At 47.6% G+C, this 17,615-nt stretch overlaps 4 protein-coding genes across 5 annotated transcripts in view; all 4 read right to left on the bottom strand.

Annotated features, from left to right (window-relative positions):
• LOC108155661 (thyroid receptor-interacting protein 11) overlaps positions 1 to 7,356 on the bottom strand; it is a 33,053-nt gene extending 25,697 nt beyond the window's left edge. Inside the window, exons 1-2 of the mRNA XM_017286626.2 lie at positions 7,010 to 7,356; positions 6,805 to 6,918 (exon numbers count right to left, since the gene is read on the bottom strand). Of these exons, the coding sequence (XP_017142115.1) occupies positions 6,805 to 6,918; positions 7,010 to 7,213 (318 nt within the window). The 5' untranslated portion in view covers positions 7,214 to 7,356. The remainder of the gene's footprint in view (positions 1 to 6,804; positions 6,919 to 7,009) is intronic.
• On the bottom strand, positions 1,804 to 6,792 carry LOC108155693 (F-box-like/WD repeat-containing protein TBL1XR1). The gene has a single exon (XM_033386113.1). The coding sequence runs from the start codon at positions 3,827 to 3,829 to the stop codon at positions 2,147 to 2,149; it is 1,683 nt and encodes a 560-aa protein (XP_033242004.1). The 5' UTR covers positions 3,830 to 6,792; the 3' UTR covers positions 1,804 to 2,146.
• Positions 7,357 to 7,525: 169 nt separating the features above from the next.
• On the bottom strand, positions 7,526 to 13,455 carry LOC108155680 (arginine/serine-rich coiled-coil protein 2). Of its 2 annotated transcripts, XM_017286650.2 has the most exons (4): positions 13,292 to 13,455; positions 12,474 to 12,923; positions 9,089 to 9,259; positions 7,526 to 9,019 (listed from the first exon to the last, which is right to left on the bottom strand). In XM_017286650.2, exons 1-4 carry the CDS (start codon positions 13,352 to 13,354, stop codon positions 7,697 to 7,699), a joined length of 2,007 nt encoding a protein of 668 aa, XP_017142139.1. In that variant the 5' UTR covers positions 13,355 to 13,455; the 3' UTR covers positions 7,526 to 7,696. The 2 variants fall into 2 exon arrangements, with proteins under 2 accessions (XP_017142139.1, XP_017142147.1); XM_017286658.2 differs by lacking the exon at positions 12,474 to 12,923 and having other exon boundaries at positions 13,292 to 13,454.
• A 72-nt stretch (positions 13,456 to 13,527) lies between these two features.
• On the bottom strand, positions 13,528 to 16,494 carry LOC108155670. Its single transcript, XM_017286637.2, has 2 exons — positions 13,877 to 16,494; positions 13,528 to 13,815 (listed from the first exon to the last, which is right to left on the bottom strand). Exons 1-2 carry the CDS (start codon positions 15,887 to 15,889, stop codon positions 13,687 to 13,689), a joined length of 2,142 nt encoding a protein of 713 aa, XP_017142126.1. The 5' UTR covers positions 15,890 to 16,494; the 3' UTR covers positions 13,528 to 13,686.
• Between the last annotated feature and the right edge of the window lie 1,121 nt (positions 16,495 to 17,615).

Raw genomic sequence — 17,615 nt, 5'->3', positions numbered from 1 at the left:
AAATTGCGTCTTTTTTTGCCTCAACGTTTCTTTACAGTTGTTCTCTTTTTGGGCCAAAAGTGGAACACACTGGGGCAGTGGAGGAATACAAATTAACACTTTATGCGGGCTACGCTTTGGGGGTACGTGGATCGCTTCCCGGAACCGAATGAGTGGCAGCCAGCAGGTGGCCCCGGCTTATATAGGCCCAGGCGATCCACCCCAACCCTGGCATCTCAACCCTTCCGATCCTGGCCAGCCCAGCCCGGATAAGATAAGGGGCATGGTTCGATGCAGATGTCCCAAATGCCCGACTAATGGGGATGATAATGGCTGGGAGGTGCATACGGTGACTGTGTTGGCGACGGTGATGGCGATGGCGATGAAGGGGGCACACTTATCGCCGCCCGCCTGGCGTAATTATGCAAAACAATATGGTGGGTACCAACTATCGATCCAATGATAACCAGAGATAACCAAGCAGATAACCAAAAACAAAAAAAGGAAAAGGAAAAAAACAAAAACAAAAACCAAGAAACTAGGTATGAAAACATTCGAAAGCGTTGACGGTAAGTAGGACGATGGGGGAAGGATTGTGGGGGCGGGGAGTGTGCTCCCCAAGGGATGCAACAGAGCACCGATCCGGCCCAAAGAAGGGATTGCTCCGACTTAGCTTGTCAGCGATAGCTTCTACTACAGTGCTTCACTGGGTCTGTGTCAAGACCTACGCTGGGTCCCATGAGAATGGAACTCAAAAAAGTTTGATTCTGTAGCACTGTGTAATCTAAATGGAATGATGTAATCCCGCAGTGTGATTTATGTGCCTACCCTTTATCGATCTGGAATTGTTGAGTGCCGATTAGTCGGTCGAAGATTGGGAGCCCGAAAAGAAATGTACAGTGCGTTTCACAATTATGGGATGCTATTTAGTCTGAGATTCGTTTCCTGGAAGACTTTCCATTCAGTAATGGATGTACATAGTATTTCTGCAGAATCTAACATACATATCTTTCTATGCCACATAAGGTGCGCCAGGGAACTGGCTGCGAGGGTCGAACAGAAGACCTGGATTCGAGTGCTTTTCATGGCATGAACTCCATCCAATCCAAAAGCTCTTTTGTGGCAGTTGTAAGTAAATACAATTGAATCTTCTTTAATTAAAGTTTCAAAAGAATATCAAAGCTTTTATATTGCAGCTAATAAAGAGTATCGAATTATAAATATTTATTTATGGTTGGAAAATCTCTGAGCAAAGTATTTCAGCGACCACTGAACCGATCAAACGGAACTTTATTGGCTAATTTTCGAGCTATGATCGAGCTATTATTTATTTTTATACCCGGTACTCGAAGAGTGCCAGCGGATATAAGTAACACCCAGAAGGAAGTGTTTTCGAACCCATAAAGTATACATATTCCTGATCAGCATAACATACCGAGTCGTTCGTTCGCCCCGATGATCGCCTAGATCTCAGAGACTATGAGACTATGACTATGTATTTCGCGCCGCCCATTTTTAGTCCCCACAAAGGACGAAAATCTGTGGCATCCTCAATTTTGAGACATGAGAAAACCGAAAATTCAGAACTATAGAGAATGACCATATCTGCAGATCTAAATAAGATCACTATTATAGCCAGAAGGAGCTAATGAAATTGCAGTGGCGCTTTCTCTGACTCATACACACTCTTCGGAGCGGAGCGAGATAAATCGGCTGGTGTTGGTGTGAGAATAGAACAAAAATACCGATATAAAAGTCTCCCCAACGGTTCCACCGATGTTAATAATATTTTTCTTCAGAAAAAAATTAAATTCGTCTCTTTGTATTGTATAAATTACATAAATAAGCTGTCATATATATATATGTCATATACATATATACTGACTGAGTGCCAGCTATAAAATATATACATACATAAGTATGTATATCCGGCAGTATTACATTTTGTTGCATACAATATTTTAATAACAAAAATATATATAATTCTTAACAGTACGTACTTTTATATAAAAAACATAGAGTATCAGAATTTAAATTGGTTTTAAAAAAATGGCGTTTGTTTCGGGTTTCTTAGCATGTCTGCATCTTAAGGTATTACCTTAAATGTTGCATGGAAACGGGTCTTAGTAGAAAAAACTTGAGGAAACTGCTGGGCGTTGACCAGGGATCATAACTTGCGCAGATCCAGGACAAAGACATCGCCGTCCGAGGCACTGGCACCCACCCTGCTGCCATCGGAGTTCCAGCAGACCTCGAAGATCCCGCCGGTGCCCTTGTAGCTGTGCACCAGCTTTCCAGTCTGGGTGCTCCAGATGTGCACGCACTTGTCGAAGCTGCCCGAGGCAAGGTGCTTGCCGTCGGGACTGAAGGCCACGGAGTAGACGGGCTCCGTGTGCTTGCTGAGCGTGTATATGCAGCTGCCGCGCTCCACGTCCCACAGGCGAACCGTGGAGTCGAAGGAGGCCGAGGCGAGTACAAGGTTCATGTTGGGATTGTTCGTGCTCGGCCCTGTGGGTGACCACTTGATAGTGTTTATCTCCTTGGAATGGGCCAACAGGTCCTGGCAGCACCGATCCCGATTCATGCTCCAGATCTTCACAGTCAAGTCATCCGAGCAGGAGGCCAGCAGCAGGCCCTGCGGGCACCACTTGATGGCGTTCACCTCGTTGGTGTGCCCACAGAAAGTTTTGAGCGGCTCTGTCTCGCCCAGCCGACACACGAATATCCTCTGATCTGTACTGCAAGAGGCAAAGACCTGACTCGTCTGCCAGTCGACGTCCAGGGCCGGGCCACTGTGAAAGGCGAATTGTTGCGTGCACTTGCCCGTGCTCGCATCCCAGATGATCGTCGTCTTGTCCACTCCGGCGGAGACAATGTAATTCCCGTATTTGTTCCACTTGAGTGCGAAGATCGGCCCCTTGTGCTGACCCAGCGTCAAAGTCAGGCTTCCATCTGTCTTCCAGATGCGCGCATAGCCATCATAGCTGCCTGTAGCCAACAGCGAACCGTCGCAATTCCAGTCCAGGGATGTGACATCCTTGTTACTCGTAAACTGCGCCCCGTCTGTCTCTATACAGTGCCTCAGCACCAGCTGACTGGAGTGGGCTTTCGATCCGGTCATGTTCCAGATGCGGGCAGTGCTATCGCCCGAGCCACTGGCCAGCAGGTCCCGGTTGGGATTCCAGGCGCAGATGAACACCTCGCCCTCGTGGCCGCGCAGAGCGCACGCTTCGGACTCCGGAATCTCAACGCTCCCGACTATCTCCATTGGCTCGAGGGGCACAGGACTGCCGCCCGCAGAAAAGTCGGTCTCACTCGAAGCTGGGCTGTGGTCTGGGGCTGTGTACGCCGCGTCTATGCTGGGTTTTCCCGCCTTTTTTGGATAGAAAGTCGAGACCGCGACGGCTTTTTTGGATGTGGACGGGCTGGAGTCGTCTATGCTAGTTGCATTCGCATTGCTCGACTCACTGGCTTGTGGATTTTTGTTGCCTCTGGAGCCGCTAGGGGATGCGGCACTTCCCCTGGAACCGCTCTCCGGGTTGGACTCTGCGGTGCTGGTGCTCCCCGTCGCCTTGGGCCCTTTAGCATCCGGCATCACAGCATTAATCAGGGAAAGGCCTTCAATGAGACGTCCCACCTCTCCGTCCGTGCCCACACTCCACTCCACCTCTGTGTAGAGGAGGCCCTTCTGGAGGATGGTTAGCAGGGCAGCCGGCGGCACCAGGCTTCCATTGATGTTGGTCCGCACTACGTTCGACTCAATGCCGAACACGTAGGCGGAGTGCAGGAAACCCGACTCCTGCAGGTATCGGTAAACCAGGAAGTTCACCTCGTCGCTGGAAAAACTCATGGCAACCAGGGGCCAACGCCTTCCAGACCTCGTTTATATTCTGATGTGCCTCTGATTGCGGCAGCGGTGGCAATGGAGATCGCTGGCAGCTTCTCAAAGGGGGGACGGGTCTACTAGATCGTTCATTGTACAACAACTCCTGAATAGTCGAAAATTCAACTTGGCAGATAAGCGCTTCGCTTGCATTTTTGACACTAACAAATGAAAAAAGAACACTTGTTTACCTCGGTGTTGCATTTCCTTAATATCGCCGATGTCATAGTTTTCAATGTCGATCGGGAGGGAAGAGAGAACAAAATGTACACCACACCAATGATATCTCGACGATTACATATACATACATACATATGTACAATATACTCTACGAGTGTGGTGCGGGTGCGAGTGCGGTTTTCCGTAACTTTTGTATCCTTCAGATTCCCAAACTAATGAATGCTTATTACGAGTATTCGGTTTAGGAGCACCTTATCTCTCCGGCTTTTCAAACGCCGATTCCAGCGAGACCCCAGGATATATTTCAATGTGTCTCGTTTTAAAATGCCGTGCATGGTTTTGAATGTTCCATTAAATATATTTATTTTTTGTCGCGCGGGACAAAAAAATACTGGGCCAATTTATGTTAGAACTTTTATCATTAATCCCGTTTTTTTATAGAAGAGATTAGAAAACAGAAAACAAGACATTTTATGCCTGAAATACCGAAAAAATTAACTCTAATAGGTTCTTACATCAAGGTTTCAATAGGTACAGTTTACAAATTATATCGCGACAGAACTGGATGGACTGTTTAGAATTTCGAGACTACTGCTCCCGGCACCCAAGCTCCAAATTAGTATAATGAGTTTCATACTAAAACCGGCATTGAAGTGTAGTGGAAACGACTAAGTCAATTTATAAATTATGTACATTGTACGTATGTACATAAATGCCTTAAGACATTATTTCCTTTTATGTGAAAAGTAAATTAGCTGGGACAGAATATGTTAATTTTATTGATAAAACATTCATAATTTGTTTATTATATTAATACTAATATTGATATTAATTTTATTATTACTTCGTATAATCTTTCTAAGCTAATTTACTATTAAGGTAAAAGTTAATAATGTAATGAGGGGATATATTGTACATAATCATTTTCATAGCCAACTACACGTGTGCCTAATTATAGCTGGGCATTGGGCTATTCTTGAAGCAACGCTCAATAAAATGCACAAATGTGTACTACCAAAGTACTACCCAAAGTGCATGTGAACGTTCGTGAAAGTGAACGCTCGCATCAGGATGCAAACTTTATGCGCGTCGCTCGCTCGACGAATCTCCCGCTCGAAGACTTACATATGTATGTAAAATAGTTTAGTGTAGATCAGCGATCGGCAAGTCCCTATCTTCCGTGCGCTGCTGCTGGCACCACTACAACGTTTCGTTGTGACTGCTGCCTACGCACACAAACGCACTGGCAACATGTGAATGCGTGCGTGCCGATCACTGGCAGCGCAACAGAAATTCAAACTCTGAACAAGTAATAATTTGCGTGTATGCATCGGCTTTATCGCTGTGTTTGTGACTCTTACTATAGCAGTATCCCTGGCCGAACAGAAATAGAAGGTTTCTTTCGGATGAGAAATAGTAGGTTATACGTGACTGGAGGAATGTCTGGACAATTCAGTCTGAGAAATATCCTTACAAATATCCACGCATAGGAATGCATAGAGCTTCCGGTTGCCACTCTTAATGAAATCCCTGACACAAATGGGCGGAGAATTCTTAGGGCAACAGACCAACTGAGAAGTTGACTTTTGAAAACCTTCCAGACTGTATCCTTCAGATGACGAATCTACTAATGAGTTAATTTATTAGTGCTCAGGCCATTTGATACTAGTCTTTTCTAACTAGCTGCAAAAACAGGGATAGCCTTATGGGAAAACCATGCAGTGAGAGCGAGAGAAATATATGCGTCAGCTTGGCTTTCCTCTTGAGTTGGGAGCAGCGTTGCGGCGGAGATGATCGATGGTTGCGATTTCCAGAACCAATTTTGCTGTCTGCTGTCATTTGGTCACAAATAGTGCCTCAGAGACGTGTCTGGAGACCGCAAGCAACACTAATTTGGCGTTTTTCTATCCTATTTCGGATTTCTTTCTGTAGCAAATTTTGCAAAATCTAATGTCATAACACACTAATGTCTGCAGTTTTCTAGCAGGTAGAGTATAGTTGTGTCCACCCTGGCCAGGTACAGTTACGACAAGAGGGACCCCAAAGCGACATCAGAGCTTGGCGTCGTTGTCAGAGACTTTTTTAATCAGAAATAATTCGGTAAATTAAACAACCAGGCGGCAGGCGGCAGGCATTGGAAGGACCAGGTGATATGGATAGGCTTAGATAGGGAGCAATGGTGGCAGCGGCGGAGCGTGGCTGGGGCCAACATATGGGCAAAAACAGGGGGAGAAACGGGAAATCTATGACTGGTACGAGTGGTATGCCCTCGTATGGATTTATGACAGAGGAGAGCAAACACAAACTATGTGAAATCAAATAGAAATTTCATAATTTTGTTTTCCACGAAAAAGATGGCACCCACCCGGACAGGACGGGTGGCAGCGACAAAGATTGATGTGGAAGGGGAACAAAAAAACGGAGGGCTGTTAGAGAGCGCTGCTTATCGGCTCGACTTTGTGTGGGATCAGGTAAGCAAAGCGATAAAAGAGCACTCTGCTCTGGCAGTCGACAGGGGACACGCTGCTCCTGCCAAATTTTATCAAAGTTTAAATATTAATTCAGGGATACTCGTATGCGAGTGCGGCTGAAAGGAGAGCTGAAAGGAGGAGGAGGCTTATCGCAAAGGAGATAAAGTTGAGCAAACACTTGAGTGCAATGTTTCATGGAAACGGACAAATGAGGAACAGCTGCAGCTGCAGGTAGTTTGCCTCCAAAGCCCACTCGCCTGCTCCCTTCAATCCAACATCATGGGCACTCACCAGAGGCTCTGCGGCTGTTGTGGCGGCTCCTGCTGCGGATGATGATGGTGTGGCGAATCCGTCGCCAATTTGTTGGCTATTCAGTTTTGTAATTTGCCCCCGAAGTGCAGCAATCTGACCGAGGAAAAACGATAGACAGTTGGAAATGTGAGTATGAGAAGTGCTAGGAAGTCGCAAAAGTGCCCACCGCACTTCCAGGCCCTACCTCGCGATCCTTGTCCCCACAGAGCTGGTCCAGCTGTTCCTTTTGGTGTTGCGACTCCGCCAGCAGGTCCAAGGCCGTCTTTGTATCGGTATCCGCGCCGCGGTAATCCTCGTCGCCTGGTCCGGCAGTGTCGGCCAGCACTTCCTGGGCCAGATTCGTCAGCTGGCCCTTGATGGAGTTGAGGCTGTTGTTCAGCCAAGACATGTCTGCTGCCTGTTTGCTCCTGTACCTTGTGCGAACGTAGCTCTCTCTGTCTGGCCAAAAATATTCCTGGACGTCCTTTCAACAATCAATTTGTTATTTCCTTTTTTTTTGCGTGGCACAAACTCTGTTTTGCAGCTGATTTTGTTATTGTTTCATTGCGATAGATCAGCGCTGTTATCGATAGTTGTGCAGGCCACACGATGGCCCACACGATGCTGCGATAGTCTGGCGATAGACATCAGGTCAGATTCTGCCTGCTACATGTGGCGGTCTGGATATTTGGTTCAAAACACACAAATCATAAATCAATTGTTTATATATTTGGTTTGGAACATTCGTCTGTTTCAACGTTTATTTATTTGTAAAGTTTGTATCAACACAAAAAAAAGTGAAAGTAAACAGCTTCAAGTGGACTAATGAGTGTGGCATCATATTTACAGCCAAGTTGTTCTCCTCCTCCTCCTGCTCTAGCTCCAGGATTCTTTAGAAGGTGCGCGGCTGGGAGCCAAAGCCCAGGCCGACGCCTCGCATAGTGTGTGTGGCTGCACGCGCCATCTCGTACTGTTGCTCCATATTGGAAAACATACGCTGGCGCTGCTCCACATCGGCAGGTACACCAGCTCCCCCTACAGCCGCCGTCGCTGTCGCTTCGCCAGCGCCAGCATCCTCGACAGCTGCTCCGACAGCGCTGCCGTTGCTAGCATCTCCCAGCTCGCCGTGTTCTCGCCCGTCCGCCACGTCATCTGCACTGCTGTTGCCGCCGCCACCGCCGGCATTCTTGATGCCCATCAGCCGCATAAATTTGGAAGCGACCTTTCCGTCCGAGTCCTGCGAGAAGTGCGCGTTGCCCCACTTGTTGGCCGGAGGATCACTCTTCTTTGAGCCCCACAGCAACTTGCGCTTCTGCTGCTGCTCCGCGTACCGATTGGCATTGATGATGCCCGGATTGTAGTAGCTCGGCAGCTGGATGGGCTTCACGGGCGACATGGCCTGGATGGGCGGCATGGTCATAATGGGGGGTATTCCCATCGGTCTGATGGGGGCGTTGGTCACTGGCGGCACGGCCAGGGACATCAGTGAGGGTATATTTGTTGAGTAGTTGGGCGTGGGCAGCAGTCCTCCACCTCCTGTTCCTGTTGCGCCCTGAATGGCGGCCTTTGCTTTCATAGCTGCCACAGCGACTGCTGATCCCGGGGAGGAGAGCGGTTTGAGGAGCATCAGTCCAGGTCCAGAGGCACTGCCTGCATTCACAGCACCTTGATTACCAGCACGGGGCAGTAGCTCCTCGCCGCTTGGTTTCTTTGGGCGTCCGCCAGTGCCCCCCGGCTCCAGCGGCGACCTGGAGCGGCTACTGGAGTCGCGTGCCCGGTACTTGCGTGATGACGATGCTGAGGACAGTCCTGTCCCAGATCCTGATGGCTGATGATGGCGGCGGCGGCCGGGCGGCGGTGGTGTCCCTGTCGGCGTGCGGGATCTGGAACGCGAGCCTCGGCGCCGTCGACTGCGGTCGTCATAAGAGCGACGCTGAGATTTGTGCGAGGCTGCGTTGGCAGACGAGGATGAAGATGAGATGTGTGAGCGTGAGGTGTCGCTGTATCGCTGATCCTTGCTGTGATGCAGATGTCGTCCGCTGATATTTTCACGGCGGTGATCGCCTCTTTCACGATCGCGATCACGGTCACGGTTACCATGGCGATCGTGGTCCTTGTCCCGCTCTCGCTCTGGCTCACGCTCGCGATCCCTGTCCTTGTCCTTATCCCTGTGGCTTTGCTTAATCTCTTTGGTGCGATTGTGGCGATGGGCGCCCTGAAATGATAACAAAACCATATGATCATAAGAATGTCTGCGATTAAGGCTGGGAGGAGAAGCACTTACCTTGCTGTTATCCCTGTCCCTGTCACGTTCCCTGTCCCGGCTGCGGTCGATATCGCGCTTTTCCTTCTCCCTGTTCCGATCTCGGTCGCGCTCCTTTTCCCTCTCTTTCTCTTTTTCCTTTTCTTTCTCCTTCTCCTTTGGCCGCACCTGGCGCTGTCGCGGCTGGGGCTCCTGCAACAAGAAGAGGAGGCAGCCCACCAAGGAAATGTACATACATTAAATAAACGATCCAAAGGCGGAAAATTAAATCTAAACTGTGGGGGTCGGGTCGGGTCGAGTCGGAGCGGATCGGATCGGATCGGATCAGCTGGCGGTGCGTCCTGGCTCCTGACTGGCTCGCACTAGGACCTGCGCTGCAGGCCTAGACGCTGCAGCAGAATATTCTCAGGGCTTCTCTGACTGGCGACTGACTGGCTAAGAGAGTTAATGGTTCTATTTGCTTTTGATCACTTTGGTTTTGGGTATACTCACATTCGTGCGGGTCGATCTCTCTCAATCTGAATCTCTTTTCCGCCACCTCGTGCGGTTCAGTGGGTGGTGGGTGGATATGAGGGTATGTTTGTTCGTGTGCGTGTGCGTCAGTGTACGCGTGCGGGTGCGTGCGTGTGTTGGTTGGGATCCAGGAGTTCGATTGACTGGAAACTCAACTCTTGGGGCCCTCGGACCCACGCGTCACACACCCCACAGGACACATGACACAGGACACAGGCCACACCACAACTCTAATATCTATGAAACTGTACGAAGCTGTCATCGGTTGGTTCATCGATGCTATCGATCGATGGAATGTGGTGTGTGTGTGTGTATATGTGTGTGTGTGTGTGGTCGGGTGTACTCGTTCCGCCGAAGAATCAGTCGTCTGGGTGGGTCGTGCGTACATTTTTGAGATACAATTTGTTTTCTTTTTTTCGTTCTTTTTTGTTTTTGCTTTTTTATTGTTTTTGGTCTTTGTCTTTGTTTGGGTTTGGTTTCAGTTTCGGTTTCGTTTACACAATAACAACAATAATGATAATAATAAAATGGTAGATTTTAGTCATTTAAATATTAAGTGGCATTAAAGGTTGTAGACTTATCTACTTATCTGTGTAGACACACACGACACGGTCCACTGTCCACTGCACAGTGCACCAAATACGGACGGACCCTTTCGCATATGGATACCCTTGCAGAGAGTGCAGCCACGCAGCCACGCACAGAGGGGGCACCCCAAATTCCTCATTTAATCAATTCGAGTACTTATCGTATCGGAAAACTACGTCATGAAGGTCCCACAAGAATAATATCATCTTGCTCGTACCATAATAGAATTTTTACTACGACGATCAATCGCAGGATGAGCGGCAAGCCGCTGGTCCGCTGCCAAAAGCCAAATCGAATACATACACACTTGATCATAATAATAGGTACACACATCTACGTAAACTTTAACATAACAGAAAACGGTTTTATGCAATATATTAAACTTAAAATTAGTTCTCAATTATTCCTTAAGTATCTGTTTTAAATCAAATAAACTTGATTATATTATAAGATAATGTTATAAAAGAAAATAGCTCCATTTGTACTTCACAGTCAATATCATGCTGCTCAAAATAATAGGTACACTTCAAGTATTGTTATGAAAAAAGTTTGTTAACTTGTTATTATTATTTTTTTTTTGCCTAAATGGGATTTGATAGTTAATATCCGATGTATCCACCTTTATTTTTTGTCACCTTTATAATTATTTTTGGCGTACTTTTAATAAGCGTCTGGCAGGTGTCTCATACCACAATTTTTGGATGCCCTCGCATAATTTTTGATTATTTGAAAATGAAAACTTAGCTAATTTTGTTTCGTAAATCTGCCCACAAGTTTTCGATTGGATTTAAGTCGGAAAATTTAAGAAGCCACTTTAAAACGTCTATTGTTTGGTCCTCAACAAATTTGGTCAAAAGCTTGGATGTGTGCCTTGGGTCGTTATATTACTTAAATACCCAATGGAAACTCATGTTTTCTTCAGCATAAGATAGCATAACTGTCTGCAATCTGGGTTTGTATTGCTCAGCGTCCATTCTGTTCGTTGTCAGGAAAAATGGACCTACGCCGTACCAGGATGAGCAGCCCCATATCTTTAACTGGCACCTCCATGTTTGACAAATTTTTTTTGTGAAACATGGATCAAAATTCTTTCTTTTAATGCTTCCTACATTGCTTTCACATTCATTCCCTAATAAATTTATTTTAGTTTCGTCGCTCCATAAAAGGCTTCTCCACTTTTTCTCTCCGGCGCATCCTGCGCAGTTTTTATGATCTTTAGCAAAAGTTTGCCCCATGGCTAAATTTTTTTGACGCGTAAGTTGGATCTTTCTTTCTATTCTCCTTGGAAGGCTGGCTTGTTGTAGCCGTCTACGGATCGTTGGAGCACTAACTTCTAGTGCAATTTCTGATACAATAGCCTTTGACGACTTAAATGGGTCCTTATTCCTCAAAGAAAAGTATGTAGTGGTCACGTGTTATGGTTGTTTTCTGTGGCTTTCCGCGAGTTTCCTGACTAGGTTTTTATTTTTAAAGCATTTCAACTAAATTATGAAACCTTTTCATTAATTTAGCAATGGCCCGAAGAGATTGGCCTTCTTTTTTCAGACTAAGAGCCAATTGGGCTGTACAATAAGACTTTCGGCCTATTCTTGTAAAAAAAAAAATAATTATTTGTTTATATTTAGACTGTAGTTAAATGAAATGGATGTTTAATTGCCAAAAAGCCAAGAATTTCCAAATTATTCACTTGATATTCAAAATTTACTGACACTGTACCTATTATTTTGATCAGCCAAAATGTGATGTTATTCGGCGGTTTCCCTGTTTCATTTTTTTGTCACGGAACTGCAATACATTGACAAATAAAACATACCAAAAAAAATTTTGTTTTCAACACTTAAAGTACGATAAAACTAATTATTAATGAAAAGCTTCAACGTGTACCTATTATTATGATCAAGTGGGTATATAATGTACATATGTACTACATCAACATATGTGTGTACATCGAATGGCCACAATCGATCTGCAAGGGTATGCAAAGCCTTCGGTGCCCCGAAGAATGCCTTGCTTTCTGATTGTTCTTTCAAAAACATTCACGACCGGGCCAGGACAAGAACGAATGGAACGAATGTGAGAGTGCCGTAGATCGTTCGGATCGAAGGCTATAGAGGCAGACGACATACATATACACAGTTATTTCTATGCGGAGGCGCTACATGAAAATATATTTTCCGAGATGCAGAACTTATCTGGCATTGGCCATCCGTTCCAAACTCATGCATCTACACACCTATGTATATACATATATGTATGTATAATAAACATTTAGTTTAGAAATCGATTCTTGAAACGTCATCATTACCTTATCAATGGTGCTGCTGCTGTTCGACTGGCGACTGCGACTGCTACTCCTGTGATGTTGCTTTCTGCCGGTGGCCACCGTGGACTCTGGCTGCGGCAGTGGCGGTGTACTTTTCCGTCTCTTCGACTTTCCACTGGCGCTGCTGCTGCTACTGCTGCTGCTGCCGCTGCTACTGCTGCCACTGCTACTGCTGCTGCTGCCGCTGCTGCTGCTGCTGCTGCTACTACTGCTGCTGCTAGAGCGTCGGCGCTGACGTTGCCGTTCCCGTTGCCGTTGCCGTTGGTGTTGCTGCTTCTGGCTGCTGCTGTTGTTGCTGCTGCCTTCGTTGTTGTTCTTTTTGGCCTTATACTGATGCTTTAAGGCAGTTGCAGCGGCTTTTGCAGAGGCAGAGGCAGAGGCGGCAGCGGTGACTACCAAAGCAGCCGATTTCGTTGGTTGTGGTGGTGGTGCCTAGGGGAATTTTTCAACTATTCAGAAACAGCAAATTCGCATTATTTTACTAAAGCACTAGGATACAACTAAGTAGAGAGGTGGACAGTACGGTTGGGTTTTTGGTTAGAGTGTGGATCTGGATGTGGACTATTGAAAGAGGAAATATTCGGTAGTTCAAGTAATATAAATTTGTACACTATTTGTTTCTTTTTTTTTTAGTTCATTTTGGATATCGGTTTTTCACACACACACATACACACACCTACACACACACATGGATGTACAACGCACGCCACTGACAAAATGTGTACACAATATGAGCCCTGGCGTTCGATTTAAGTGCGTTTTTTCAGCTTCTTCCAGTAATTGTTTATTTATTTATTTACCCGTATTTGATAGCCAGCATCATCTTGGTCATCTTCGCTGCTATAGTTGACAAGAGCCTCCATTATTTGCCGTTCTTTAATTGGCAGAAAATCGGCATCAAAAAATTACTGAATCGCTTGAGGCATAGCCCTGCCAACCTGAGCGAAAGAGGACATTGGGCTATCGATATCAAACAAGCAGCAGTGTGTTTACAGCACTGGCACTTCCAATTTGGAGGAACATTTGAAATTTAATATTATTTAAATTTTTAATGAAATAAGGAATCACTTTGTGTACATCTAGTTGAAAACAAAATAAAAATTGTATCCCGCGTAGATCCCGCAGACTTCCGCTGCTCAATCGCCACTACTTATGACTGTGTAATAGCATTCGGTTCTTACTTTAGTCTTTCACCTCATTTCTGTCCACGACTCTGCGGTTTTGGCAGCGGTGGAAAATGTTGTGTGCTTAGATTCAGCATTTCCTGTGTCGGTCCACTGAAAGGTTCTTCCATACTTGCGATTGTCTCCGCTAGGCTCTTGTACTGAATCGAAAAGAGCAAGTTTATAAATAAAAGCGTGAACTTTTTATTGTTGAAAGTTCACCTGCGTTGGCGGCTTCCAGTTGGACCTGTTTTCAAAAGTCATAGCTTCTGATGTTGGGTTATTTGTATATGGGTGGTAGTGGTGGTGGTAGCTCCATCTCGACCCCGACTTCGGGCTGCACTGCCAACGCCACTGGCCCTGCTGCTGATGCTGCACCTGCTTCTGGTGCGGGTCCTGGTTTTGCTCCTGCTGTTGCTGCCGCCATTGATGTAGTCGCTCCTGCTGCCAATAAAAGTGCTGCCAATACCACTGCTGCTGGCGCTGCTGTTGCCACTCGTTGTGGTGCTGCCAGTGCAGCAGCTGCTTCAGCGGCCAATGGTGCCAGTGCCACTGCCAGTTCTGCCAAAGCGGCTGATGGTGATACGTGTTATACACTGGATGGTAGGGCATTGTTATCTGCACGGGCGGATCGAGAGTGCCCCTGTAGCACCATCCCTCGGCGAGATTGTAGAAATGCTCGTCGTACAGGGCGTACAAGGTCGCTCCGAGCAGCAGCTCCTGCGAGGCCTTCACCGGAAAGTATTCCAAGCTGTTAATCATCTCGATCTGTCTGCTGTTCTCCAGCCAGTTCCAGTTGTGGCCGCAGCCACTGACTACCGGCTCGAAGACGGCGCGCTGCTGAAGCTGCAGTAGTAGTGGCTCCTTCTGCCTGACCATCCTGAGGAGCTCCATCAGCTTTGACTGCTGCCGCTCATCCGGACTCATATGCATACCCGCCACCTGCGCCACCTCCTCCTCCTCCATCAGGGGCTGCATGGACATGGGCATGGGCTGATGCTGGTCGTACTCAGAATGTGGCTGCTGCTGGGAATTTGGCTCCATTTGGCGATGGATGGAGCGCCACTGATCGCTACTGTTGGACGGGCCAGGACCATCACTTTGCCAGTGATGGTTCGCTTGATCCTGTGGATTGTAGTGGTCCGGAAGATTCTGGTAAGTCTGCTTTGGGTTGCGATGTGGGCGCTCCCGCTCTACCTGATAGATGGGCACTTGTCCCTTGGCATTGGGCGTCCCCAGAGGCGAATGCATGTCCCAGCGATTGGCACAATCCGGCTGCTGCTGGCTCTCCCAGTATGTGGGATATATGTCGTCTGCGCTTTGTTCCTGATGCGGGTAGTAAGTGGTTTCATTCTGAGATTGTGCGGGGCGAGCCATGTCAATTCCCCGCCAGACTATATCGTGGGCATTCTCTGGAGATTTGTCCTGGCCGTTCTCTATTCTGTTTTGTAGCCCGTTCTCTGTGCCACCCAACGATATATTTATAATGAAATATACGCTCTGGTTTTGGTCCATTATTCGGCTCTGACGCGCCGCCATGGCATTCCTGCGCCGTGCATTCTGGGTCTCGAAGCCAACGGGCTTCAACTCGCGTTGGGCGGCGTTGTCTTCTTCCTGGTCGCGTTCCACCTGCAATCCCAAATTGAAGTGGACTTGATTCCGCCATATCTTGACTGATCGGCAGATCTCCCTCTCAACTAGTGCTCCACCACCGCCCCATGTGTGGCCATCTATCAGTAGACCGAAGATCAGCGGCAGCGAGACACTGCTGGATGGAAGAGTATGGGGTCCGTGAATGCGACTGTGTGCGTGGGTTTGTGGTACCTGGCCATGCATACGGCTCTGATTGCCGCTTCTACTGGATAAATGGGGCTCTTGGCCATTAGGATCAGCGGTACCAGACGGCGGCACGGGCCTATCGCTGATTAATGTCGATGTGGATGGCTTTGTCTTGGATTGGGGTCTCCCCTTGCCGACGGCCCCTGCTCTACAGTCGAGCTCTTCAAAATTGAAGAAGCTGTCCAGGGTCAGGGGCTTGATGCGGTTGTAATTGTAAAGGGCATTCTCTTCACCGAACGATATACGAATGCGCTGGCCACTGTTGAGGCCGGACGCAGACCCAGAGCCAGACCCAGACCCAGACCCGGATCCGGACCCGGACTGCCAGCGCTGCAGGACAAAGGGTCGGCTACTGTTCTCCCGCAGCAAATCGGGATGTGTTACACGACGAGCCATTGCCAAGGCTTCGTCATTATCTGCAAAGTCGAAGGAAAGGGTCAAAGCAGTTTTTTCTGTGTGTGTGTGTGTGTGTGTGTGTATGTGTGTGGGTGTGCAGGTGTGTGCTAGTATGATAGCCAATCCAATCGGTCTGGTCTGATCTGGTCTGGTCTGCCTGTGGCAGCTGCTTATTGCTTATTGCTTAGTTTTGCTCTACTCTGCCTTCATTCCGTTGCAAAGATCTCGGGATCTGGAGCCTTAATTTCGCCACCTCCGCCCGTCAATTCCTGAGCGCGGAACTCGCCCCCACTCGCTTCTTGAAAGCTCGACTGCACTGCTCTTTCCCGTCTGTTGCTTGGCCGTGGCTTGTCTGCGGACAAGCTTTGAACACAAACGACTTTAGGCGCGGCTTGCCAGCACTGATGGAACAAACGAAGAGACTCGGAAAGAGCAAGACCTTCTTCGGTTCGGAGAGAGAAAAACCGAGAACACTTTTCTAAGGCCAAGGCTGCGATCGCAAACTTTTTCGCGCTAACTAACTGCAATCAAATGATGATAGACGGATCGAGGTAGGGTAAAGAATAAAAACAATAGCAGCCTGTTCGACTCGGACTGTTTATGGATCATATTTCATTCCTCAGACAAATGCACTCCCCCAAACACTCCCTCCTATTCAGCGAAATCAGCGGAATTGCTGGGTTTCAGATGAACATGAATATAAATATGAATGAAGGTGGCACATCGCAAGAGTCCGTCTTGGGGTATTTTGTTTACCAGCTTGACTCTTTGTTTATGCTACTATACTACTCGGTGGCTCGGTTGCTCGGTTCTTCGATTCCTGGACCGTCTCTGCCTGTTATTTGAGTGCGTTTGGGGGCTGTGTTATACGTACTTACGATTCGGATGGGGACCAGACATTGGATGATGCTGGATGCTCTTTGCTGGTTGCTGGTTGCTAGAAGGTAGACATGATGCTGCTGTGCCCGATCGGATATCGGATACAGCTGTGCCAGGTGTTGCCAATGTTGCCAAAGATTGCGGCTTGAATGTCCACGGTACTTTCCGCAAGGTTGGTGGTGCTGGGCACGACTGCTTATGGAGTGCTGGTCGAGTCGAGTGGAAACAGTGGAGGCTTTAAACCGGGTGGCAACTGTGGAGCGTTGAAGGTGGAAGGAATCTGTGCCTCCTGGAGCACTGGCGGATTTTCTAGAGGATTGCAGCCGTGGGGATGCTGTGCATGGACCTGCGTTGAATGTATGTTTCGGAGGATTGACACCTGCTAGAGGCTGTGAGATAGTGGAACCGAGTCGACGCTGTGTGGACTCGAGCCCGGGCTAATGGTGGCCACGATTCGACACGTGTCACCGCTCCACTGATCTCTCTCCACGCCGTCGTCACTTATTCTGGCCGCCTCCGGCTGCCAGCCGTCTGACGCCATCTGTAGGCGGTGGAGATCACCGCAGGTGTCGGTGGGTGGGAAGGAGTAGATGAAAAGCAGATGGCACGGCAAGCAAACCCCACCGCCGAAATCGAAAGCAATCGCATATCTGCTTTAAATTTCGTACTCGTGCAGTTTTCCTATACTTGAAAATGTCCCAGCAATAGGAATCAAAGTAGCCGAGGCAAACTAATTCTGTTAAATACATGCATACGTAAGTTTTTATTATTATTATTATCATTATTATTATTATTATATAAAGCTAATAAATAGTTAAAACTAGGCATTAACAAGGTATGGGGCTAT

This window comes from Drosophila miranda, chromosome XL (assembly GCF_003369915.1).
Source record: "Drosophila miranda strain MSH22 chromosome XL, D.miranda_PacBio2.1, whole genome shotgun sequence".
NCBI classification, from domain to species: domain Eukaryota; kingdom Metazoa; phylum Arthropoda; class Insecta; order Diptera; family Drosophilidae; genus Drosophila; species Drosophila miranda.
This window is presented reverse-complemented; position numbering and strand designations above follow the sequence as displayed.